This window comes from Mobula birostris, chromosome 4 (genome assembly GCF_030028105.1).
Source record: "Mobula birostris isolate sMobBir1 chromosome 4, sMobBir1.hap1, whole genome shotgun sequence".
NCBI lineage: Eukaryota > Metazoa > Chordata > Chondrichthyes > Myliobatiformes > Myliobatidae > Mobula > Mobula birostris.
Genome location: NC_092373.1, coordinates 116,123,544 through 116,150,420, shown reverse-complemented (window position 1 = coordinate 116,150,420; position 26,877 = coordinate 116,123,544). Strand labels below are relative to the sequence as shown.

Here is a 26,877-nt window from a genome sequence, read left to right as displayed (position 1 = left end):
TGCACACAGAGTACATTCCTGTTCTTTATACTCACAAAAGCTGAATGCTTGCAACTTTCCTAAATCTCCCTGAAATCTCATCCAACTTAAAACCAACCCACATTTCACAAGTAACTGTCTGATTAACATATCAGCAGCTTTTTCTCAGCTGTGTTTCTACAAAAACTGTTGTAGTCGGATCGCTGGTTTTGTTACTTCCATGATTCCACTGAGCAACATGATCCTTCCTTGTTCCAATATGCTTTCAAACCAGGGGCACAGAGCTTGGCACCAACACTTGTTTTCCCTCTATTGGGCCACGGTTCATGGTGTACAGTATGGAGACAGTTGTGGCATCATCCAGTATGTTTCTTAATTTGCTTTCAGTTGGCTTCATTGCAGGGGATATGACATGCAAATGGTGGATGGATCTCCAGTCAAGTTGTAATTGAATCAGCCAATCACGACCCCACAATGATAGTCCTTCTGCTTTATCCACATACTAGCAAATATAGTTTCTTGATTGTATTTCACTGTTATAAATGTCATTCCCCCAGGAGTTATCTTTCCTCCAGTATAAGTTCTTAGTGGGATATCTGCGGGCTTCACTTTACTATCTTTGAAATGGTGTTCAAACTTATTTTGTGAAATGACTGAAATAGCTGAACCAGGGTCCAATTCCATTTAAATTAATTACCGTTCACTTGCGCTGCCTGTTGTTAGCTTTCCCATTATAAATCTCAAGAGTGCCCAGTCCTGTTTCACTCTCGTCATTACCGGATTTTTCATCAACACCCATGCCAAACAGGTCAAAGGGTAGGGGCCAGGCTAAGAGTGTTCCACTGGTCCCCCAGCTTCAGGGGTTCAGCTCAGGGCTAACAACACTGACTGGTCAAAAAAAATTGTTACAGAAAACAGCAGTCTGTTATCTGTGTGTGATGGTATTCCCGAGTCTTCACATGGGTACGAATGACAGTAGTGAAAACTGAAACAAAGCTACTGTCATGATGAAGGAAGCCCTAAACACTGTCAAAACCAAGACCAAAATAATGTTTTGGAATGTATGAACCATGCACAACACTGGCAGGCTAGCACAAATAACTGCAGAAATGTGTCATTACAACCTACATTACAACTGGGCATCAGTGAAAGCAGATGGGCAGGGTCTGGCAGACTAAGGGCAGAAACTAGTGAAACAGTTTTATACTCGGGAAGGGAAGGTGCTCAGCATCATGATGGTGTAGCTGTCACTCTGAAGAAGGACAATGATTGAAAAGTGCTTGTTGGAGTGGAAACCAATCAACAGTAGGCTGATGAGAGTCAGGCTGAAAGGGAGGCAAGTGAACATGACTGTGATCCAGTGCTATGATCCAACTAGCAATAGTGACGGTGATGAAAAGGACGTTTTCTTTGAGAGCTGCAACTGGAGTTAGAGGTAACGTCACGCCATGACATAATCATCATCGTGGGAGATCTAAACGCCAAAGTGGGAGATAACAACCCACACCACTAGGGTCATGGGCACACATGGAGATGTGGAATGATGAATAACAGTGATGAAAGACTGGTAGAATTCTGTGCCATGAACAATCTGGTCATAGGAGGACCTCTTTCCACACAGTGAAATCCACAAACTGACATGGTGCTCACCCAATGGACATGGTCAGAGCCAGACTGACCATTTAATAATCAAAGGTACGTGGCGACGATCCTTGCAGAATGTACAGGAGTCTTGTTGTAGCAGTGATGAAACTCAAGCTGAGAAGCACTGGGACCAGAGCACATGTATAAAGACGTTTTGACATTGAGAAGCTCAGAGACACCAGTGTGAGATCTGCCTTCACCTTTCAACTTAAGAACAGATTCCAGGCCTTGAAAGACTTTAATGAGGATATGCCAGTAGACGGGATCAACACAATGTGGAAACGGATTGCCTCAGTCCTCAAGGAGAGCAGTAAGGCTTGTCCAGGAAAAGAGAACAAAGAATGGATACAGCCGGAAACATGGACAGCCTTACAAAAAAAGACAAAAAATTAATAAGAAAGTGTTTAATGCAAAGTCAACATGAATTAAGGAGAAACTTCCAACTAGCATATATTGAAGCTAACATGAAAGTGAAAAGGCTTGTAAGAAAGGATAAGAGGCTCTATATAGAAGACCTTGCAGAGGAGGCCAAAGCAGCAGCCAATCGAGGTGATCAGGGAAATGTAATCAAGATTACAAAATCGGTATGTGGAAAGTTCCAGGCCTGATCCAGTGGTCTAATGAGAGATAAGAATGGTCTGCTTTTGACAACTGAGAAAGAAGCAAGAATCACGATGGACAGAATATTTCAGAGAATTACTGAATAGACCACCACCAAATGATGAACCGGACATACAAGAGGCAGCAGAGGACCCCAACATCAACAGAGATCCACCCAAGAAAGAAGAGATTGGTGCTGTGATTAAATCATTCGTAAACAGGATATGACAACCTGAACACTGAACTGTTCAAAGCTTAGCCAAAATTTGCAGCAGCCACCCTGCAACCACTGTTTACAATAAACACACACAAAATGCTGGAGGAACTCAGCAAGCCAGGCAGCAGCTGTGGAAAAGAGTATAGCCGATGTTTTGGGCTGAGACTCTTCATGTGTCCTGATGAAGGGTTTCAGCCCAAAACGCCAACTGTACTCGTTTCTATAGATGCTGGCTGTCCTGCTGAGTTCCTCCAGCATTTTGTGTGTGTTGCTTGGATTTCCAGCATATGCAGATTTTGTTTTGTTTGTGACTGTTTACAATAATCTGGGAATGGGGACAAGCACCCAAGAACTGGATAAAGGGAGTTATTGTTGGGATTCCCAAGAAAAGAGCGCTAAGTGATTGCAACAACTGGTGTTACATCACACTTTTGTCAGTGCCCAGCAAGATTCTCACCAATGTCATTGTCCAATGGATTACAGATGTTGTCGATGTGTGCTTGAGGAAAGAGCAAGCTGGCTTCAGGAGAAACAGAGGCTGTGTCAACCAGATCTTCACACTGCATAACATCACAGAGTGGCAGAGACAACTGCGTGTGAGTTTTGTGGACTTTGAAAAGGCTTTTGTTAGCATTGACAGGGAGAGCCTCTGGCGAATTCTCAGATCACGGGGGATCCCTGCCAAAATTGTCCAGAGCTTCTCTGCTAGCTTCACCTGCACAGTTGGTGACTACAATTTGAATTTTGAACTTAAGACAGGAGTCAGGCAAGGCTGTGTGATGACGGCGATATTATTTAACCTGGTGATTGATTGGGTTCTGAGGCAAACAACGAAAGATAAGCTGAGAGGCTTTAGGTGGACTCTATTCTCTACTTTAGAAGACCCTGACTTGGCAGATGACCTCACATTACTGTCACATTCACACCAGCACATGCAAGAGAAAACTCAGTGCCTGTGCACCCTTTGTGGACAGGCTGGACTCTGAGTCAGCCAGAGGAAGACCGAGATCATGACCTTCAATGTAGAGTCTTCCCCTCCTTTCAGGACTTGTGGCATTGACTTACCCAGCACCATCAGGTTCACCTGCCTGGGCTGCATCATTCAGCAGGATGGTGGGGCCAAGGATGGCATCCAGTACAGACTCAGCAAAGCTGGAAACGTCTTCAGATCCATGAGCAACATATGGGAATCTACCAAGTACAGTGTACACACCAAGGTGAAGCTGTACCAGAGCTGTGTTCTGTCCACACTCTTGTACAGGTCCCCGTGTTGGTGTGTGACAGAGAACGATCTTGCCAAGCTGTTGTCATTCCACACCATTTGCCTCTGGAAGAACCTCACTATTTCTGGGTGGAGAAAGATCTCCAACACACTCTACTTCTTCAGTGTCACCAGGATGGCATGGCCACAATCATCATGAGGATGTGTTGGAGATAGATTGGGCATGTGATGAGGAGAGAAGCCAAACTCCATCATCAAGACCACCCTTCATTGGACCCCTGAAGGGCAGAGGAAATGCAGGAGACCAAAGACAACTTGGCACTGTACCGTAGAGGCAGGAATGAGGATGCCTGAACCACACCTGGGGCACAGTAGAGAAGATGGCCAAGGACAGAGAGATGGAGGACCTTCATTGCTGCTCTAAACGCCAGCAGCGCAAAAGAAGATAATAAAAATATGCTTCAGTTAGGAGCTGTTTTTGAATGCTTTCTTGTAAGATTCCACAAACTAAATAATCACTCTATTATTAAGCTCATCACTGAACTGGCACTGCTCAGACAATCTCTTCAATGCAGTCACATACACTGAAATGGACTACACTTCCTTTTGATTCTGTTTATGAAATCTAAAGCGCTTTGCAATCAACAATGGCTTTGGTTCAAGTGTTCCTGCATTACTTTCACAGTATCTGCAAAGCTCATTTCTGCGAGTTTAGTTGCAGCAGTCAAACTTTGAAGCAAACCATGTGCCAGTAAACCCAATGCACTCTGCAAACTTGGTATGTGTTTCTTATTGGCTCTTTCATTTGCAACAAAATACTGTCTAATTAGCTTAGGTATACATGAGCCAGTTATCTGTTGAGCAATAAAACACCTCTATCTGATGTAGCCAGCCATTTCTGCTCTTTTTTCAGTGCTTATTAACAGTCAGCACTCTCTTCATGAACCCATGATTTGATCTGTTATCTGCCCTGGTAATGCAGCTGCTCTAGTCTGGACTGACAGAACCTGCAGAGAGTCACTGCCCAGTCCATCACTGGCTTGTTACTTTCTCCAGCGATGTTCATCTTTGTGGTGTGTTGTTTCAGGAAAGCTAATAGCATTGTCACAGTTGTCACCTTTACCTTCTGGGTGAAGGTACAAGATCTTGAACACCCAGATGACAGGCTCAAGAACAGTTTTTTCCTCTCTACTATCAGACATCTGAACCATCTCCCTCATTTACGTTCCCTTCCTGGCGGGGCTGCAACAGTTATTTATTTATTTTTGTTTGGAGATGCAGTGTGGAACAGGCCCTTCGCCCAATGAGCCGCACTGCCCAGCAAAACACCAACTAACACCAGTCTAATCACAAGGCAATTTACAATGACCAATTAACCTACTAACCTGTATGTTTTTGGACTGTGGGAGGAAACCAGAGCACCCAGAGGAAACCCACACGGCCACGGGGAAGAATGTACAAACTTCTTGCAGCCGGCAGTGGGAACTGAACACTGAACTCTGATGCCCTGAGCTGTTGCAGCAATGTGCTGTTACACTACTGTGGCACCCCATGCTTTCTCAGTCATTCCACTGTCACTTCTGCATTTCTTTTTGCACTAACATCTTCGTACCACCCTGTTGTTAAGCACACGGCACTGTATATATAGTTATATTCATGATTATCATGTGGACTGTTTGTGTGCTACAAATGACTGAGGCATTCTGGTGTGTGAGTGTGAGTGAGATCTGAGGGTGCAGACGAGATTGAAAATTCCATCCCAAACGAGGAGAGAGAGAGTTGATGGGTCAGGTTTGTTTCCCTCCGAGCTGAAGAAGCGGAGGGCGAATCTGATTGGGTGTATAAACTTTGAAGGTTATCGATGGAGTACTGTATATAGTCCAAAGCCTGCTCCTAACAAAGATGCCTCTTCCAGAAGGCATGTGTTTAAGATATAGGGCTTGGAATTTTAGAGAGGGTATGAGGAAGAATATTTTATGCCATTAAACTATCAAGCTGACAGGGTGGCTGAGGCTGGTACTCCCCCTACATCTATTTAAATGAGCAATTGAAGAGCCATGGCAAAGAGGACCTATTGAAGTAGATGGGATCTTTATGGCTGGAATGGCCTCTTTATGTTCTATACGACACAAATGAGGGTGGCAGCTTGGGGGTAAGTGGGAACGCAATGTTGCACAGGTACTCTGGAGACATGATTGTGGAGGGCTTAGCAAGTGCTGGGAATGCCAGCTGGACGTGACGGAGGGTGAGCCTACTGAACTGTGATGTTTACTTTGATTTCAGGTTACAAGAGGAAATCCGAGAAACAGTTGATTTTTCCCTTTTTGGGACCTCTCCCAAAGCTGATTACACTTCCTTTTGGGTTGATCTGTTGGTAAACCAACAACACTCTCTTCACTGCTTCTTTCTTGCTTGCTCAGATAAGCAGATGAAGGCCACAGAGTTATTGGTGAGACTGGAGGCATTGGCAGGAAGGAATCCTGCACTTCTCAGCACATAGTTAGAGTTGTACATTAACAACATAAATGGTGCCAATATACTAAAAATGATAACTGGTAAATTTTAATCAGAGAGCCTTTGGACTCCATTGACACTAATTTTGTACATTCTGAAGACTTGTTTCTCATAGATTTAAAAGGAAGTTGGACGAAAAGTCAATGATTTATTTGTTCTCTGTGTATTTTAGTTATTTCTGATTTTATTTTTCTCCAGTCTAATAGAAGAATTGAAGGAAAGAAACCCTGACTTCCCCGATGTCAATTCTGGCATCTATGTACATGAAGTGATACCAGATTCACCAGCATACAGGTACGGTTAGAGTTCAATGTAAAATTACCTATGGTAAAGGATGGAGAAATGGAACGGATAGTCTGGCAGATGCAGCCCCTGCTTACTTGTTCTAATTGTGGAATTATTCTTTAAACATGCTTGAAAAATTCCATTTCAAGTTGTCAGGTTGTTTTATTGGTTCACTGAATGGATAGAAATTTCCCCCAACTAAACATGGTCTTTGTTCCCACCTCCTTCCAGGCCCTTGCATGCATCCTTTTTCATGAGATTCTGCCTGAATTTGAACTGTTTTGGACCACATGCTCACATGCTCCATCATTAAGTTTGCATTTTTTTTTTCCCACCTCTGTAATGTCCCTTGCATTTGGACCAGGGATACTTTTCTTGCTGTTGAAATGCTCACCCATTGCCTTTGCTAGCTGCAGATGTCCTGGTTAGGTTCTCTCACTTTACCTTCCATAAATCTGAAGTCATTCAAAATACCTAACTTAGTTTTCCTTTTACCCATTTCTGCTGTACTTTCCAGCTCTACGATGAAAGTAGGGGGCATGGGAAGTGACCAATCGCTTTTAAAGATTGTAGGAGCCCTTGTTACTCAGTATGAGTGGGGTGGGGATGCAAGATTGACATTAGAATCTCTGAGGCAAATAGATGGCCATACCTTTGGTCCAGCTGGTAGCTGGAAGCCCCAGCCAGAGATGTGCAAGTTTGGAGCTATCAAAACAAACTGGTGTCTGGACTGAGATCAGGATTGAGGAGACTGATGGGCATAAGTGAGCCATTATCAAAGAAGTAGGATATCGGAGCTAAATTTGGTTTGGAGAAGGCCTACGGGAGCACTCTTTCTGCTGGCACATAAAGGGCATTGGGGAGATCTTCAGTGCTTGTGTTTGCCAGATTCATCTTCCTGCCTCAGGGATTGACAGACAGTGGGCCACCTTTACATATTCTTCGATTGAGAAGTCTGTGGAATGAAGTGGTCTGTGTTTGAAAAACTTAAGCAAGAGGAATTGGGATTGGTCTGCTTGATCTCCCGCTCGCTGCCACCGCCTGGGGAGGTTAGCTTGTTGACTGTTGAAATCAAGGCCATGGTGTCTGCTCGTACCCATGAAACTGCATTAACGAGCAACAGAATTATACCACTGTCCGTACAGCAAGCTCGGTTGTGCTGTTGAACCTGTAACACCAAGCGTGAGATGTGCCACTGTACATGTAAAGTACTCTGGCATATCGCATGGCGGTACATTAGCGTAGTGGTTAGCACAACACTTTACAGTACAGATGACCCAGGTTCAATTCCCGCTGCTGCCTGTAAGGAGTTTGTACGTTCTCGTGACCATGTGGGTTTCCTCCGGGTGCTCCGATTTCTTCCCACAGTGAAAGACGTACTGGTTGGTAGGTAAATTGTTCCGTGATTAGGCGAGCATTAAATTGGGGGATTACTGAGTGGCCCGCCTTGAAGACCCAACTCCACGCTGTATCTCAATAAATAAGTAAATCACTTGAGTGATATTATTAGCATGAATCTCAGTGTCCACTAGGATTGAACTTCATGTCGAATGTCTACACATTAAGATCTCGTTCCAGTTGAAGTAAATGTTTAACAATAGGCTTGTTGTAGCTTCCTAATCTGTTATTCTCTTACTATCAGGGGTGGAATCGAAGATGGAGATGTGATTGTCAAAGTAAACGGAATCCCAATGAAGACAACAAATGATTTGCAGGAAGCTGTGATGAACGAATTTCCCCTGCTGCTTGAAGTCCGTAGGGGAAATGAAGACATACTTTTCAACATTGAACCTGAAATAATTATGTGACTGAAACATGGCCAATATATTTAACCCTTTCCAGCCTGAAGTAATCACAGTAACTGTTTTCTTTATTAAAGTTACTGGAACAGAGAGCTAAGTGGAGCAAAACAGCTGTTTACAATGGTACAAGTCATCCACAGAGAAAGGCACCCTTCTAGATTACATCCGCTAGAAGGGGCTGATCAAAAGTATCTTAGATTTAAAATCTTTAGTGCTTCCAAGTGATAAATGCTATTCTTTGCATTCTTGTCTTAGTTTGTATGAATGCTTTAGTACTTATTACTAGAGAGAAATTGCTTAACTGCAAACTTATGTCACTTGGTGCAGTTAAAGCTGCACTTTTTTAATAAGAGCATCAAAATTCTTCCATATCTGCCGTGAAAATCAAGGAGCCCAATTTATAACTGCCCCTGCCTAGTGGAAACCAAATGGCAGAGTTTAAGATGTAGTTAAAATGTGAGCTGCCACTTAATTCCTTGGAGCACACTATTTTACTGTCTTGTCCCAATCCTAACCCATTTTTTGAGTAGAAAACTCTTAGAACTTTGTGTAGGTTTGATGACATTTGTGATTTTACTTTAAAAAAAACACATGCAGAGAAGTAGTGCCGGATTTCCTCTTCAGTAAACCAATCAAGAAATAGATTATGGACCAGATTTTGCCAATAGAAAAGTTTGAGGTTAGTCTTGGACTTCCTTGTGGATCTGAAACAGGATTGTTATTCTAGACATCACAAAGAAACCATTTGAAAGCCAGGGCCTTCATATCCTATCCCTGATAGTATACAGCAATACTACAACTCCTTGCCCGACCTAATCATCTCAATGGGTTCCCACTGATTGTTCCTAGTTAACACTGCACTGACTGATAACAACCATTCACATGGAATTTACATGGAATTCTGCCATTGCTTCTCGCACCAAATTCCACTCTTGTCCACACTCCCCATGTTCAGCTGGGTTATCTTGTCTCTGAGCAAGCAGGCACCCTGACTAGTTTGGGGCATTTGTGGACCTGCCTTTAGAATCAGTTTTTCTGCCTTAATACAAAATGGAAGATGGAATTGGCCTTGGAGTGGAATCAGTTTTTTGACTAGCTGAAAGTTCACTAACCTTAAAATTCTAGTTTATTAACTTAAGAACACTTGTAAAGCACTAAGTTGATGCAGGCTACAAAGGATTAAACTCGCATTCCTCAGGCAACCCATAGATTTATAAAACGTGTTTTAAAATGTTATGTTAAATAATGATCATACTGTATTTTATATTGAAACACTGATTGAATTGTTAATTGTAACTGAAAGTTGTGTATACGGAAGTACAGCATCTACAGAAAGCATGTGAAGTATTTGTAAGCATCCATAAAGAAGCATGTTTTTGAGTAACAAATCGATACTGCAGTGCATAGAGCAGATATACTATCTGATGTGATGGTGCAGTAATCAGATAACATGACAGGTTTAAATTGTGATAGAGTTATTTGTGAACAATTGAACTGCCACAGTTTTGAAAATCATTAACCATAAATAATAAATCTGTAGTGACTGGAGAATTTGCCATGCATATTTATACTCACATTTATTCCTTTGACATGTTACAGGGAAAACTCATGTACAAGTAACTGCCTTTAGCTTCAAACATCCTCATTTTCTATTTTTGGGTCATGCATCTTTGAGTCTTGCTGTGAAGAGGAGTTAGAATTGGAAGATAACCCCTGTGTCACCTGAAAATGAGAAAGATTGGCCAAGAAAGGAAACTTGCAGTCTTCAGCTCTGGGGGGAGTTGGTCTCTCTAAATCAAGTGGTCCAAACTTGGGGCCCACAGACTGCTTGGTTAATGGTAGAGGCCCATGATGTATAAAAGGTTGGTAACCCTTGCTCAAGAGGAAAAGCAATCAATCACTTCCACAAATGATTACTTGAGATCAAGCTAGATAGCCTTTCAAAGGCCTCAACTATGTTTGAGAACCATTCGTACTTTTGGCCAAGCTGGTCTGGTTTCAGTACAACACATGCATTCATAACAAGTTGAAAATTATACAGGTGAGATCTGTTCACAAAAGGCAGGAGATGCCTAAACTGACCAGTTACCAATTGCTCATTGCTTTCTCCCAGCTGTCACCAAATTGATTGACGATATAATTGAGAGTGTCACTAAGCAGCATGTCACCAATAATCTTTCCATGGGTGATCAGTTTTGGTTCCATGACAACAACATGGTCCCAAGGTGAATGGAAGCTGAATTCCAGAGGTATAGTAAGAATATACATATACATATTGCAAAAAGAGAGCAAAGAAAGAAAAAAAATATTGAGGTGGTGTACATGCCTTTCAAGGTCCATTCTGAAATCTGATGGCAGAGGAGAAGAAGTTCTTGAAACATAAAGTGCTTGTCTTCAGGCATCTGTTTTTCCTTGATGGTAGCAATGAGAAGAGGTTATGTCTTAAGTGACAGGGGCCACTCAATGATAGATGCTGCCTTTTTGAGGCATCGCCTTTTGAAGATGTTCTGGATGCTGGGAGACTAGTGTCCATGATAGAGCTGGCTGAGTTTGCAACTTCCTGCAGCTTTTTCCTATCCAGTACAGTGCTTCCCCACCAGATGGTGATGCAACCAGTTAGAAAACTGTCCACAGTACATCTGTAGAAATTTGAGAGTGTCTTTGGCGACATACCAAGTCTCCTCAAACTCCTATTGAAATGTAGCTGCTGTCATGCCTTCTTTGTAATTGCATCAATATGTTGGGCCCAGGATAGATCTTCAGGGATGTTGACACCCAGGAACTTGTCTCTGCTCCCCCTTTCCTCTAGTGATCACTGGCTAAGGACTGGTCTGTGTTCCCTTGACTTCCTGTTCCTGAAGTCCACAATCCATTCCTTGATCATTCTGATGTTGAGTGTAAGGTTGTTGTTGCTACACCACTCAACCAGCTGATCTGTCTCACTCCTGTACGCCTCCTCATCACCATCTGAGAATCTACCTCAATTATTATTATTAGCAATGGCATTTGAGCTGGGCCTAGCCACATAGTCATGGGTGTGGAGTACAGTAGTGGGCTAAGCACACATCCTTGAGGTGCACCAGTGCTCATTGTCAGCAAGGAGGCGATGTTATTTCCAATCTTCACTAACTATAGTCTCCTAATGAGGAAGTCAAGGATCCAATTGCAGAAGGATGTACAGAGGTCAGATTTTTCAGCTGGATGATTAGTACTGAGGGTATGCTCACAAGAAAATGAATCTCAGGTTTGTATATGGTGACATATATGTACGAGGGGTGATTGATAAGTTTGTGGCCTAAGGTAGAAGGAGTCAATTTTAGAAAACCTAGCACATTTATTTTCGAACATAGTCCCCTCCTACATTTACACACTCAGTCCAGCGGTCGTGGAGCATACGGATCCCTTCTTTGTAGAAGTGGGCATCTTGGACCTCCAGAAAGTGGTCCACAGCTGGGGTGATTGATAAGTTCGTGGCCTAAGGCAGAAGATGAGTTATTAATAGTAATAAAACCATAAATAATTAAATAGTAATATGTAAATTATACCAGGAAATGTCCAGGATGAGCCTATTGGCTCAGGGTGTCTGACCCTCCAAGGGGGGAGTTGTATAACTCATCTCCTTCTACCTTATCAATCACCCCTTGTACTTTGATAATAAAATTCACTTTGAACTCCGATAATGTTGAACGGAGATCTGTAATCAATAAACAACAGCCCTGATGTAGGTATTGCTTATTGTCCAGGTGATCCAAGGCCAAGTGGAGAGTCAGTGAGATTGCATCCTATGTAGACCTATTGTGGCAATATGCAAATTGCCGTGGGTCCAGGTTCTTCATAGGCAGGATTTAATTCTGGCCAAGACCAACCTCTCAAAGCACTAAATCACAATAGATGTCCAAGCTGCATGCCATCTTGGACAATATCTCCCATCCACTACATAATGTACTGACTGGGCACAGGAGTACATTCAGCCAGAGACTCATTCCACCAAGATGCTACACAGAGCGTCGTAGGAAGTCATTCCTGCCTGTGGCCATCAAACTTTACAACTCCTCCCTTGGAAGGTCAGACACCCTGAACCAATAGGCTGGTCCTGGACTTATTTCCTGGCATAATTTACATATTACTATTTAATTATTTGTGGTGCAATTGTAACAAAAAACAATTTCCCCCGGGATCAATAAAGTATGACTATGACTATGACTATGACTAGATGTGAGAGCAGCTGCACAACAATTGTTGAGGCAGCTTACCTTGTTCTTCTTGAGCCTGGTATCATTGTCACCCTTTTGAACCAGCTGGCAATCTCCAACTGCAGTAGTGAGAGATTGTAGATGTCTTTGAACACTCCTACCAGTTGATTGGCACAGGTTTTCAGTGTTCTACCAGGTACACCACCAGGAGCTGATGCCTTGCAGAGATTCACCTTTTTGAAAGAGATTCTGATGTCGGCCTCCCAAGACAGTGATTACCAAGTCACCAGATGCTGCAGGGATTCACAGAGGTGTGGTTTTGTTCTCCCTTGGAAAACAAGCATAGGAGGGATTGCAGTCATCTGGGAATGAAGCATCACAGCCATTCATGATGTTAGGTTTTGCCTTGTAGGAAGTAATTGCCTGCAACTCCTGCCAGAGCTGATGTGCATCCGATTCTGTCTCTAACTTCAATCAGAATTTTTTTCTCACTCTTAAAATAGCCGTCCCTAGGTTGTACCTGGACTACTTGTACAGTTCGGATCATCGGTCTTAAGTGCTGCAGATTTACCCCTCAGCACACGAGGAATCTCCTGGATCATCCGTAGCTTCTGGTTTGGACATGTCCAGCATGTTCTTGGAGGCATGCACTCATCTACACAAGTCTTGATGGAGTTGAAGAATACAACTGTGGTGTAATTGTTCAGATTTGAAAAAGAAAAACTGAATATTTTCCAGTCTATTGACTCAAAGCAGCCCTATAAGCATTCCTTCACCTCCCTTGACCATACTTACTTGAACCTCACCACTGGTGCTGTGGTCTTCAGTCTCTGCCTATACACTGGGAGCGGAAGTACAGCCAGGTGATTGGACTTTCCAAGGAGTGGGTGTGGGGTGGCACAGTAAGCGTTCTTCATAGTGGTGTAACAGGGTACAAGTGTCTTGGCTCCTCTGGTTCCACAGTGATAAGTTGGTGGTAGTTGTTCAGAGACTTCTTCACATTGGCCCTGTTGAAATTCCTCATAATGATCAGAACAGCATCAGAGTGCACAGTTTCATGACTGCCGATCATGGTACTCAGCTCCTTCAGTGCCTGCCTGATGTTGACTAGAGGTGGAATCTATACCGCTACCAGGATAATGGCAGAAAACTCCCTTGGCTGATTAAATGGACAACTCTTGACAGCTAGATGTTCCAGCTTTGGTGAGCAGGACTGAGACAGATCTGCCATGTCTGTGCACCATAATGAGTTAATTGTGAAGCAAGTTCCACCTCCTTAACATTTAAAAGACTGAGCTATTCTGTCTTTACGGTAGATAGTTCAAAATGGCCGAGGTGAGCCATATTTCCTTTAAACAAAGTACAGCACAGTCCCTGTTGTCCCTCTGGTATTCTAATCTTGCTCTGAGGTCTAAAATTTTATTTTTTAAAGACTGTACAATCGCCAGTCAGGAGTTGTGGTCTAATGGCTTTGCTTTTCAATCGTACCTGGAACTCAGCATACTTTCCTCAGTTCCGTTTCCTCATTCTTCTCCCCGTAACCTTTGGCACTCTGACTAACCAAGAACCTATCAATCTCTGTTTAAAATGTACTCAATAACTTGGCCTCCAGAGCCATCCGTGGCACTTAATTCTACAGATTCACCAGTCTCTGGCTAAAAGAATCTCTTCTTATCTCCGTTCTAATTGGATGTCCCTCTATTCTGAGGCTGTGGCCTTTGGTCCTAGATTCTCCCACTATAAGAAACATCTAGCTGGTTAAAGTGCAAATTGTCCCTCTGTACAGGTGACACCTTCTCTGGAAGAGAGCCCAATGGTCCAAAAATCTGATGCCATCTCTCCTACACCAACACGTTAAACTGTATCACCTTCCTACTTCTGGCCTCACTAGCACGTCGAACTGGTAGCAAACCTGAGGTCACAACACTGGAGGTCCTGCCCTTTAATTTAGCACCTAACTACCTGAACTCACTTTGCAGAACCTTGTTACCTCTTCCTACCAATGTCATTGGTACCTACATTCTCTACAACTGTAGGCTGTTAACCCTCCCACTCAAGAAAGCTGAGGTCTCGATCCAAGATGTTCTGGACCCTGGCACCCAGAATGCAACATACCATCCAGGGATCTCATTCTCGTCCACAGAACCTCATTTCTGTTCCTGTAACTAACAAATCCCCTATCACCACAGCTTATCTCTTCTCCCCACTTCCCTTCTGAGTCACAAATCCAGACTCAGTGCCAGAGACCTGACTGCTGTGACTTTCCTCTGCTAGGTCATTCCCCCCAACAGTACCCAAAGTCATCATCATAGCTTGTCACACCAGACAGCCAGCCACTCTAGTGTTGTTTGGTTGATGTTGAGCAGGACAGTATCAGCTAAATCAGGTGAGAGTGGGCAGATGTGCAGAACGTGCTCAATGTTCTGCACCATTTCACCACACTCACAAGATTCGCTGATCTTTAAACCCCACTTCACCATATTGTCTCCCGTCCTACAAACTCCCGCTGTCGCTCTGTTGAGAGTTCACCACTTCCATCTGTCAAGCAGTTTCCCGTCTGGTAACATTTCTGTGGGGTCCTGCACTGTATTGTTTTGTGGGGTTCTGGGTTTGTTGCCAGAGGTCAATCCTGGATGCTCCGTGTGGTAGTTCCTCCACTGTAGCAAAGCTTTTCCTCGATCTTAGGCCGTTGGAAACTGGCACATGATGATGTAGTGGGGGTCGTGAATCCGAGTTCTGTTTAACCCTTTTCAATTTTTGTTGTAGTGTGTCTTCCAATCTCTGGGGGAGCAATGCCTGCAAGTCTGTAAATGATGTTAGTGGATGTGGGGCGCAGTGTGCCCGTGATTATTCGGCAGGCTTTGTTAAGCAATGGGCCTTTTTTTTTCGCATGGGCTGATCTGCCCCACGCAGGTGCACGGTGTCCTGCAGGTGCATAGCACAGTGCTAGGGCCGTTGATCTAAGTGTGTGAGCATTAGCTCCCCATTTCATGCCTGCTAATTTTTTCAAGAGGGAATTGCGACAGCCGACTTTCCCTCGGAGTTTTTGGATGTGGGTGGCAAATGAGAGTGTCTATCCAGTATCATGCCCAGGTAAATTGGAGTTGGATGGTGTTTTAGCTCCTTCCCACACCAGAAGATCTTGGATATTTGGTCCATGCAACAGACCAAGAATCCAAAGTGATGTACTTGTTGTTGTGGGGGATGGCCACAGGCTGTTTAAACCCCTTTCCCCTTCCTGACTGTCACCCAGTCTCCCGTGCCCTTGGGTGTAACTGCCTCTCTATCTATGTCGAATTTATCAACCCTTTAGGATGCTTGTTATAGTCTGGACAAATTTACCACTTTTCCATTCTATTTATAAGACAGCATTATGGTAACTGCAGAGGAAGAGATTGGCAAGACATATTTTAGTTCTGGAGTACACATTTTCAGCACATTGGATTTCTCTTGAAGCTCAAAGGTATTGCAAAGCCTGAAAGAATTTAGGAGCCTGAAAAATTCTAAGCCATCATATTTATTCTTCTGGGAAAGAATTGAATCACTTAAGGCATCTTATCTGCTCCATTGTAAATTAAGAAATGTACTTTGCTAGCCAGTGCAGTTGTTTTCCAGTTACTAACAAGATATTAGACAATTTCAGATACTATGTGATGGGCATCCCTTTAGAAGATTACCAACAACAATGTGAAATAGAATATCTATTGCATAATCATATTCTGCAATACTGATAATCATCCCACTTCATATAAGGAAGAAAATTGAACAAAAGGAGTTTTATTTTTGTGTCTGATCTTGGACTTTCAGAACGAAGCCAAGATTGTGTGCACAACAAGCCAACTGAGTTGGCCCAGAGCATAAATAGTTTTGGCACAGTTTGCACTTTAGACTAGAATTTGAAATAAGTGCTGTGTTTTTTAAATGCAAATTAGTCAACATGCAAGGATTAACAGCTGTAAGTGTAGCCATTCCCCACTCCGACCCCCACACCACACACATATTTTCAAGGCAGATGGAGTTCAATCCAGGTAAGTGTGAGGTGGTTCATTTTGGAAGGTCAAATATGACGGCAGAATATAGTATTAATGGTAAGACTCTTGGCAGTGTGGAGGACCAGAAGGATCTTGGGGTCAGAGTCCACAGGACGCTCAAAGCTGCTGCTGCGCAGGTTGACTCTGTGGTTAAGAAAGCATACAGTGCATTGGCCTTCATCAATCGTGGAACTGAATTTAGGAGCCGAGAGGTAATGTTATAGCTATATAGGATCCTGGTCAGACCTCACTTGGAGTACTGTGCTCAGTTCTGGTCACCTCACTACAGGAAGGATGTGGAAACCATAGAGAGGGTGCAGAGGAGATTTACAAGTATGTTGCCTGGATTGGGAAGATGCCTTATGAAAATAGGTTGAGTGAACTTGACCTTTTCTCCTTGGAGTGGCGGGGGATGAGAGGTGACCTGATAGAGGTGTATAAGATGATGAGAGGCATTGATCATGTGGATAGTCAGAGGCTTTTCCCCAGGGCTGAAATGGCTGCCACAAGAGGGCACAGGTTTAAGGTGTTTGGGAGTAGGTACAGAGGAGATGTCAGGGGTAAGTTTTTTTATGCAGAGAGTGGTGAGTGCATGGAATGGGCTGCCGGCAACGGTGGTGGAAGTGGATACGATAGTGTCTTTTAAGAGACTCCTGGATAGATACATGGAGATTAGAAAAATATGGGTAAAGCCTAGGTAATTTCTAGGGTAGGGACATGTTCGGCACAACTTTGTGGGCCGCAGGGCCTGTATTGTGCTGTAGGTTTTCTATGTTTCTATATTTCTAAGACAGAAGCATCTTGAAGAAAACTGATGAAAAATTTCTTCAGCTTGTACTTGTATGTTCTTGTATTTCTTTTGCAGGAGTCTAGAAGGTGAATAACTCTGTCCATTATCACATCAGATTGTGGAGTCACAGATGTGTGACTTTTGCTTAAATGGATCAAGTCGCACAGGGTAATTGCCTCCTTTGTTACAGAAAATGGAAAAAGGCTCTCATCAGCTTCACTCTGTTATGTCCACATTAGTCAATCAGAACTTTGATCGTTTCCCTGGAGCTAGATCAACTGCAAAAGAAATGCAACATCCAGGCTGATACTTCAGTAGTCTTTAGTAAAAGTTGAAGTTGCTTTGCAGGATGCTCATTTTAAGGAAAACTATTACTGTCTTCTAGCTGCACTGGCACTATTTAAGGACCGGTGATTGTCCCTTGCTGATTTGCTGCATTCTTGTGTGTGAAATAAGCCTTACTTGGGCTACATAAAAGTAATGATTATACTTCCAGGGAACAGATTCCTAACTTGTGTACTCTCTCTGCAGCTGGAATTACATTGCATTCCAGGATGGATATAGCCTGCCTTTAATGTGTTACCAAGCGAAGAACATTACATTCAAGTTTTACATTCAAGTTGTAGTTAAATGGAGCTTTGTAATTTCTAACATCTTGCATGACAGTCCTCTGTCTATAAGGGACAGCAGTCCGTTTATTTTTTGATTAGTTTTTACATTTATCATGCAATTGTAATGATCTATACATACTGATGTACTGTACAAAACTGGTATATCAGTGGCTAAGGGAGATATGATAGAATCTCATAAAAGTACAAGAGGCAGATATAGGGTGGACAGAACCTTTCTGGCCAGAAGTGGAACCTTTAGATACTACAAGTCATAGCTTTAAGGAAACAGGGGAGAGCTGAAAGTAATTTTCAAGGCAGGATTTTTTAAAATATGCACAGTGAGTGGTAGATGGCAGGAACATATTGCAGGAAGCGGTAGAATGCGTTAAGATCGCGACATAATAGAGGCATTTAGATAGAGATATGACCAGGCAATGGATGGAGGGTTATGGATTTTGTGCAGGCAGATGGGACTAGTTTAATTTAACATCGTTTTTGTGCAGATATTGTGAGTCCTGTACTGTACTATTCCATATTCTATTCAGGACAGCAATGGCTGGAGTTTCTGGAGGTGCTGGATAGATGCATCACAAAGATGAAGAAGTATTCTAAAGGGAGGATGAGGTAACCATGGCTGACAAGGGAAGTCAAAGGCTGGAAATAAACAAAAGAGAGGGCATTATAATATAGCAAAAATTAGTGGGAAGTTAGAGGATTGGGAAGCTTTTAACAAACAACAGAAGGCAACTAAAAACAACCATAAGGCAGGGAAGAGATGAAATATGAAGGTAAGCAGGCCACTAATATAAAAGATGATACCAAAACATTTTTCAGAATAAAAGAGAGGTGAGAGTAGATATGGGACCACTGGAAAACGACGCTGCAGTGTAATAATGAGAGACAAAGAAATGGCAGACGTCCTTAATCAGTATTTTGCATCAGTCTTCACTGTGGAAGACACCAGCAGTATGCCAGAAATTCAACAGTGTCAGGGGCAGAAGTGAGTGTAGTTGCTATTAACTAAGGAGACGGTAACTGGGAAGCTGAAAGGTATATTAACGCTGCGCAGTGGGGTTTAAACTAGAGTTGTGGGGGGATGGAAACCAGAGTGCCAGAATAGTTAGTGGAGAGGCTGTGGAGAGAGATTGTGGAGGTCACATCTCAAAGTTAGGAACCAAAAGGTTGAGCATGACGTGGCTAGTGTCCTGAGCTGCATATATTTCAATGCAAGAAGTATTGTAGGAAAGGCAGGTGAGCTCAGGGCATGGATCAACACCTGGAATTATGATATTGTAGACATTAGTGAGACAGGGCTGGCAGCTCAGTAGTCTGGGGTCCTGTTGTTTTAGACGTGATAGAGTGCGAGGGTCGGTGGTGCTACTATTCAGGGAAAATATCATTTCAGTGCTCAGTCAGGACAGACTGGAGAACTCAAGTGGGGGGTTATGGGTGGGATTGAGAAAGAAGAAAAGTATGACCATGTTACTGGTGCTATATTACAGACCACCCAACAATCCAAGGGATTTAGAGGAACAAATCTGCAGAGAGATCACAAGAAACATAAGGTTGTTATAGTAGGTGATTTTAACTTTCCATTTATGGATTGGGACTCCCATACCGTAAAAGGACCAGATGAGATAGAGTTTGTTAAGTGTGTTCAGGAAAGTTAGATAGACAGGAAGTGATTAAGACTAGTCAGTATGGCTTCGTGAATAATAGGGTAGGTCATGTCTAATCAATCTTATAGAGCTTCTCAAGGAAGTTACCAGGAAAGTTCATGAAGGCAAGGCAGTGAATGTTGTCTACGTGGGCTTTAGTAAGGCCTTTGACAAGGTCCCACATGGGAGGTTGGTCATGAAGGTTCAATCACTCAGTATTCAGGATGAGGTAGTAAATTGGATTAACCAGAGAAGCCAGAGGGTGGTAGTAGATGGTTGCCTCTCTGACTGGAGGCCTGTGACAAGTGGAGTGCCAGAGGAATCGGTGCTGGTTCTGTTGTTGTTTTGTCATCTATGTCAACGATTTGGAAAATAATGTGGTTAACTAGATCAGCAAATTTGAGGATGACACCAAGATTGGGGTTGTAGTGGACAGCAAGGAAGACTATCAGAGCTTGCAGCTGTATCTGGACCAGCTGGAAAAATGGGCTTACAGGGTGAGTGGTAGGGCACTGAGGAGGGTGGTAGAACAGAGATCTGGGAATATAGGTACATAATTCATTGAAGGTGGTGTCACAGGTAGTTAGGGCCGTAACAAAAACTTTTGGTGCATTAGCCATCAAAAATCAAAGTACCGAGTGCAGGAGAGGGGACGTTATGTTGAAGTAGAATGTGATATATGTGTGAGGCCTAATATGGATTATTGTGTGCAGTTTTGGTCACCTACCTACAGGAAAGATGTAAATAAAGTTGAAGGAGTACAAAGAAAATTTACAAGGATGTTGCCGTGTCTGGAAGAGCAAAGATTGAATAGGTTAGGACTTTATTCATTGGTACATAGAAGATTGTGAGGGGATTTGTTAGAGATATACAAAATTACAAGGGTATAGATTGGGCAAATGCAAGCAGGCTTTTTCTGAGATTGAGTGGGACTACAATCAGAGGTCATGGGTTAAGGGTGAAAGGTGAAATGTTAAAGGGAAACATAAGGGAAAGCTTCTTCACTCAGAAGGTCGTTAGAGTGTGGAGCGAACTGCCAGCACAAGTAGTGCATGTGAGCTCGATTTCAATGTTTAAAAGAAGTTTGGATAGGTACATGGATGGGAGGGTTATGGAGGGCTATGGTCCCAGTGCAGGTCGATGGGAGGAGGCAGTTTAAATGGTTTGGTAATGACTAGATGGGCTGTTTCTGTGCTGTGCTTTTGTATGATTCGATGACTCCCAGAAGTCCAATCCTGTCATTCTCCATTTGATAAGTCTACTCTTAAACAGTAAAGTGATAGAAGCTGTTGTGCACAGGATGTTCAAGTGACACTAACTCACCAATAACAGCACACTCATGCTTAGGTTTTCTTCCACTGGAGCCATTTAACCCTGACCTAATCAGACACTTGGTCTAAAATAATTTCCAAATGCACATGAGAGTGACTGCCCTTCAATGCAGTATTTGACTGGTTACATCATCAAGATGTCCCAGTGAAAGTGAAATGAATGGCATCAAAGGGAAAATGCTCCAAGGTTGCAGTGAAACCTTACATAATGTAAAAGGTTAGGATGGTGGAAGGCAACTATCTTAGTCCAAGTTCATTGTTGTTTCTTGTTCCTAAGGGCCACCAGGGGAAGTGTAGAAGTAGGTTAAATTACAATGTTGAAAGGACTCTCAGACAAGAACATGGATAGGAATAGATTTGAGAAATGTGGGCCAAAGACAGGCAGATGGGAGCAGTTCGAATAGACTCTGTTTGAATTGGATGAGTTGGGTCGAAGGGCTTGTTTCTCTACTGTACAACTCTATGATGATGACATTCTGATTTTGTTATAGGCCTAACAATCATCTGTTAACTTATCAGTGGCCCTCCATCAATCATAAAAACATAAGTTGGAACATTTAGTAATGGTTGTATAATATGCTGTTCCTAAACAGTTTAGAGAAAATAAAGTAACCCATCCTTGCTTGTAGGAAGACCTGAGTAACACATGGCACAGATTGATCAGTAACACTTGTACAGCAGGTGCTGGGAAACAACCATAGCCAGTGTAAATCAACCAATGCATATGTGGTTTTTATTTTACTGTATAATTATTTTTACTGTATATAATTCTTTATTGAGTTTAATTGTTGAATGTTGTAATTTTTTGTAGCATGTAGCTTCAACACACTGCACACCACAGCAATGTCCTAATACTCTGTAAATACAGTCAGTGGCCACTTTACTATGTACACCTGTACACCAGCTCATTATTGCAAATATCTGATCAGCCAATTATGTGGCAGAAACCTGATGCATAAAAGCATGCAGACTGGCAAAGAGGTTCAGTTGTTGTTCAGACCAAGCACCAGAATGGGGAAGAAGTTTGATCTAAGTGACCTCAACTGTGGAATAATTGTTGGTGTCAGCTGGGGTGGTTAGAATATCTCAGAAACTGCTGACCTCCTGAGGTTTTCATGCACAATGGTCTCTAGAGTTTACAGAGAATGGTGTAAAAGAAAACAAAAAAAACACAATGAGCAGCAGTTCGGTGGGTGAGGACATCTTGGTAATGAGAGAGGTTAGAGGAGAATACCCAGATTGGTTCAAGCTGACCGGAAGACAACAGGAAATTAAATAACAACAGTAGTGTGCAGAAGAACATCTCTGAATGCATAACATGTTGAAGCTTTAAGTAGATATGTTATAACAGCAGAAGTCCTCAAACATATACTCAGCGGCCACTTTATTAGGTACAGGTGGTATCCAATAAAGTGGCCACTTAGTGTATAGATGGCAAATAAAGTTGATCTCTAATGTTCATGCTGAGTCCCTCACCATAAAAATCATGGGAGCACCAATGACCAACATCTTAATTGGACTAGACACAAAGAAACTGTGGCTATGTCAGGGAGCTGGAGCAGGGATCCAATCGCAGACCCAGTAGTGTGCACACAGTGATATTAATTGAGTAACAAACCCTGAGGTAGAAACAAAGTCAGCATCAAAGTTCAGGTAGAGATCAAAGCAGCCAGAGAAATCCAAAAACCTAAATCGGGAAACAGGTAGATTTGATACTCAGACAGACAGTACAGATACAAATGCTGAAAAGGCTCAGGAAAATTCACTGGCACAATCAGGTGAAAACACAGGACTGAAATACACTGAGCAATAAACAGAGAGGCAGATGATAGGTGGAGCACAATGAGACACAGGTGGCAGCAATACAGGTAATAATGAGAAACAGACGAGAGATGGAGTACTCAGTAATACAGGGGCCAGAGTAGAGCAGGAGTGGGGACAGGAGCACATGGCAATACAAAACCACAGACTGACAGCTAGGAGGAAAACACACATAAAGACAGAGTTCAACTGGAGGTACTGACAGGTTACAAGATTGGATATCTTGCAGTAAGTGACTCATTGCCTGACTACCCAGAATCTTTCCAAAATCTGCAGGGCATAAGTCAGTTAGCTGATGAAATAGTCTACAGTACACCCTGTCAGGGAGCGTTTCCTGGGTCTTATAACAAAGAACCAAAAAACACATAGAGTGGAACTGTTCAGAGACATGTTAATTGCTAGCAATAATGAGAAGCATCTCCATCCCCTATGGCTGGAGGCTTTCTCTTATTTGCAGCTTACAAAGTTCATTTTTTATACCAGTTTTCAGGCTATGTTTTGGCTGTAATCTGTTCAGCAGGCAGATTCTCTGCTTCAATAAGCTGTACTTCTCAAGGCCGCAGAAGATCAACCTCCCCTTAGTTACACAATGAATAACAATCAAGGACATTATATAGTTCATGTCATGTAAATACTCAGTGTATAGCAAAGCACTATGGGATATTATAGGTTCCATTTTGTTCCATTATAAGATTAAATACATTAAAAATATCTCAAAGATTTGAATATAATTCCACAACCTGCATGGATCAATGCGGGATTTGGCTGAAGAAACTTGACACCATCCAACCACAAAACAACCCACGATTCGCACATCACAACAATGTTGAGCATTTATTTATTTCACAAACAATGCAAGCTATGGTTATGATGTACACCATTTACAAGATCCATTGCAGATGCCCAACTATTAAAACATAGAATATAGAACAGTACAACACAGAAAAAGGTCCTTCGGCCACAATGTTGTGCTGAACCAGCTAAAAAGTAAATTAAAAAATCCAAAAACGAATCTTTCCTACTTACACAATGTCCATATCTCTTCATCTTCATCATATTCATATACCTATCTAAATGCTTCTTCAAAGCCTCTAATGTATTTGCCTCCATCATTATACCAGGCAGTACATTCCAGTGAACTGAAAATAATATGCCTTTCCTTCGTGAACTAGAAAAGGAGTTACTGAACAAACTCAGCTGAGCAGGCAACGTTTGAGGAGGGAGAAACCAGCTGATGTTTTTCAGGACACTGTGAGGAATAGAAATGATGAGCAGCTCTTGAATGAAGAATTAAGCTCCTTTAAGTGGAAATATCAAAATACTGCAAATGCCAAAATCTACATCAAAAACAGAAAGTTGCTGGAAATATTCAGCAGATCAGATGACATCTATGGGAAGGTAACCATAGACAAAGTTTCAGGTGGGAGAAATGGTTAAAACTTCTTTGTCTGTATAAGGTGTCATTAATGTTATGATTGATGGGTTACTGGGAGGTGCCATTTAAAACTGAAAGAGAAAAAGAGGATGAGAAACTTGGAGTCGTAGAGTCACAGAAAACTACAGCACAGAAACAGGCCTTTCAGCTCATCTCGTCTATGCTTAACAATCTAAACTACCTTGTCCCTGAACCATAGCCCTCCGTACCCCTCCCATATATGTGCCTATACAAACTTCTCTTAAATGTTGAAATCAGAATGCATCCACCACTTGCGCTGGCTGCTTGTTCCACACTCTCACCACCTTCTGAGTGAAGAAGTTTCCTCTCAGGTTCCCCTTAAACTTTTCATCTTTCACCCTTAACCCATGACCTCTAGTTGTAGTCTCACCCAACTTCAGTGGAAAAAGCTTGTTGGCATTTACTCTATCTAGTGCCCTCATAATTTTGTATACCTTTATCAAATCTCCCCTCAATAGAAACATAGAAACATAGAAAATAGGTGCAGGAGTAGGCCATTCGGCCCTTCGAGCCTGCACTGCCATTTATTATGATCATGGCTGATCATCCAACTCAGAACACCGCCCCAGCCTTCCCTCCATACCCCCTGACCCCCGTAGCCACAAGGGCCATATCTAACTCCCTCTTAAATATAGCCAACGAACTGGCCTCAACTGTTTCCTGTGGCAGAGAATTCCACAGATTCAACACTCTCTGTGTGAAGAAGTTTTTCCTAATCTCGGTCCTAAAAGGCTTCCCCTCTATCCTCAAACTGTGACCCCTCGTTCTGGACTTCCCCAACATCGGGAACAATCTTCCTGCATCTAGCCTGTCCAATCCCCTTAGGATCTTATACGTTTCAATCAGATCCCCCCTCAATCTTCTAAATTCCAACGAGTACAAGCCCAGTTCATCCAGTCTTTCTTCATATGAAAGTCCTGCCATCCCAGGAATCAATCTTCTATGTTCTAGGGAATAAAATTCAGTCTCTCCTTCTAACGCAGGTCCTCCAGACCCAACAGCATCCTTGTAAATTTTCTCTGTATTCTTTCATTCTTTTTCACATCTTTCCTGTAGGCAGATGACCAAAACTGCACAAAATACTCCAAGTTAGGCCTCAGCAAAATCGTATACAACTTCAACATAACATCCCAACTGCTAAACTCAATACTTTGATCTATGAAGGCCAATGTACCAAAAACTTTGTTTACAAGCCTATCTACATGTGACACCACTTTCAATGAATTATGGCCCTGTATTCCCAGGTCCCTTTAACTGATCACTCTCCTTGGTGCCTCAGTAAACACTAATTGCTGTTGCAGACACAAGTAGGGAGGGGGGAAAGCAAAACAAGTTATCTGAAGCTGGAGAATTCAGTCTTGAAATCTGCAAGCTGCAGTGTTCCCAGAAGAAAAATGAGCTGTATTTCCTAGAACTTTCATTGGCCTGGCTGCAACTATGCAGGGACGGAGAAGGTGGAGTCAGAGTGAGATAGTGAATGAAAATAGCAGACAACCAGAAGTTCAGTGCCATTCCTGTGGACTGTGATCTGGTGCCCTGCAAAAATGGTCACCTTGGCTGCGATCAGTTTCTCCAGTGTAGAGGAGCCACATTGTGAACACCAAATACAGTTGACTAGATTAGAAAATCTAGTCCAGACTAGACAAGGTCAGCTTGAAACAATAAACTGGATTCACTTTTCACGACTGGCTCAGTTCTTCCAACATTTCGACCCTTGCTTCGGATTCCACCATCCACCGTTTTGTTTGTTTTCCATTTGTTTGCCCTTTCTTCATTGGTGCTGGGTGTAAATCCTGGATCTCCCTCCCAAACACCATGGTGGGAACAGCTTCTTCATGAACTGCCGTCCTTGTCAACATGTCAGTGAGTAAAAAATCCAGTGCATCAGTAACACTTCAGAATTTTTGTTTCCTTATCCCTGTTCAGTGCAGTGACACCAAATGACATAGAAAGCACCCTTTGGTGAGACCTGTATAAAATATTTAAGTGAATCCAAGATTTAAAATTAGCACAGTCTGGCATATTGAGGATTGAGGCTTATTTCTGTATTGCTTAATAGAAGCCTGAGCTGACCTTTGCTGCCATTAAGAAGTCTGGGGTATTCATCACCTTCTCAGTAGCTCTACAATGATCACTTGCAATGCACACAAAATGCTGGAGGAACTCTGCAGGTCAGGAAGTATCTACGCAAAAGAGTAAATAGTCTTCATTTTGGGCCGAGATCCTTCTTCAGGACTGAGAAGGAAGGAGGAAGATGTCAGAATAAAAAGGTGGGGGGAGGGGAAATAGGTTAGTTTGGAAGGTGATAGGTGAAGCCAGGTGTGTGGGAAAGATCAAGGACCAGAGAAGAAGGAATCTGATAAGAGAGGAGAGTGGATCATAGGAGAAAGGGAAGGAGGAGGGGACCCAGGGGAAGTAATAGGCAGGTGAGAACAAGTGAAAGGTTTAAATGGGGAATAGAAGGGGGAGGGGAATTAGTTTACTGGAAGGAGATACTGATATTCATGCCATCAGGTTGGAGGCTACCCAATCTTGGCACAAGAGGAGGCCACGGACTGACATGGAACTGGAATGGAAATAGGAATTAAAATGTTTGGCCGCCGTAGACCGACTTGGAACAGGAATGGGAATGGGAATTAAAATGTTTGGCCACCGGGAAGTCCCGTTTGTGGCAGATGGTGCGGAGGTGCTTGAAGAAGTGGTCCCCCAATTTCTGATGAGTC

At 42.7% G+C, this 26,877-nt stretch overlaps 1 protein-coding gene across 1 annotated transcript in view; it reads left to right on the top strand.

Annotated features, from left to right (window-relative positions):
• Positions 1 to 9,805, top strand: part of htra3b (HtrA serine peptidase 3b) — a 40,949-nt gene extending 31,144 nt beyond the window's left edge. The window contains exons 9-10 of the mRNA XM_072254689.1: positions 6,375 to 6,470; positions 8,104 to 9,805. Coding sequence (XP_072110790.1) covers positions 6,375 to 6,470; positions 8,104 to 8,269 — 262 coding nt within the window. The 3' untranslated portion in view covers positions 8,270 to 9,805. The remainder of the gene's footprint in view (positions 1 to 6,374; positions 6,471 to 8,103) is intronic.
• The last annotated feature ends 17,072 nt before the right edge of the window (positions 9,806 to 26,877 follow it).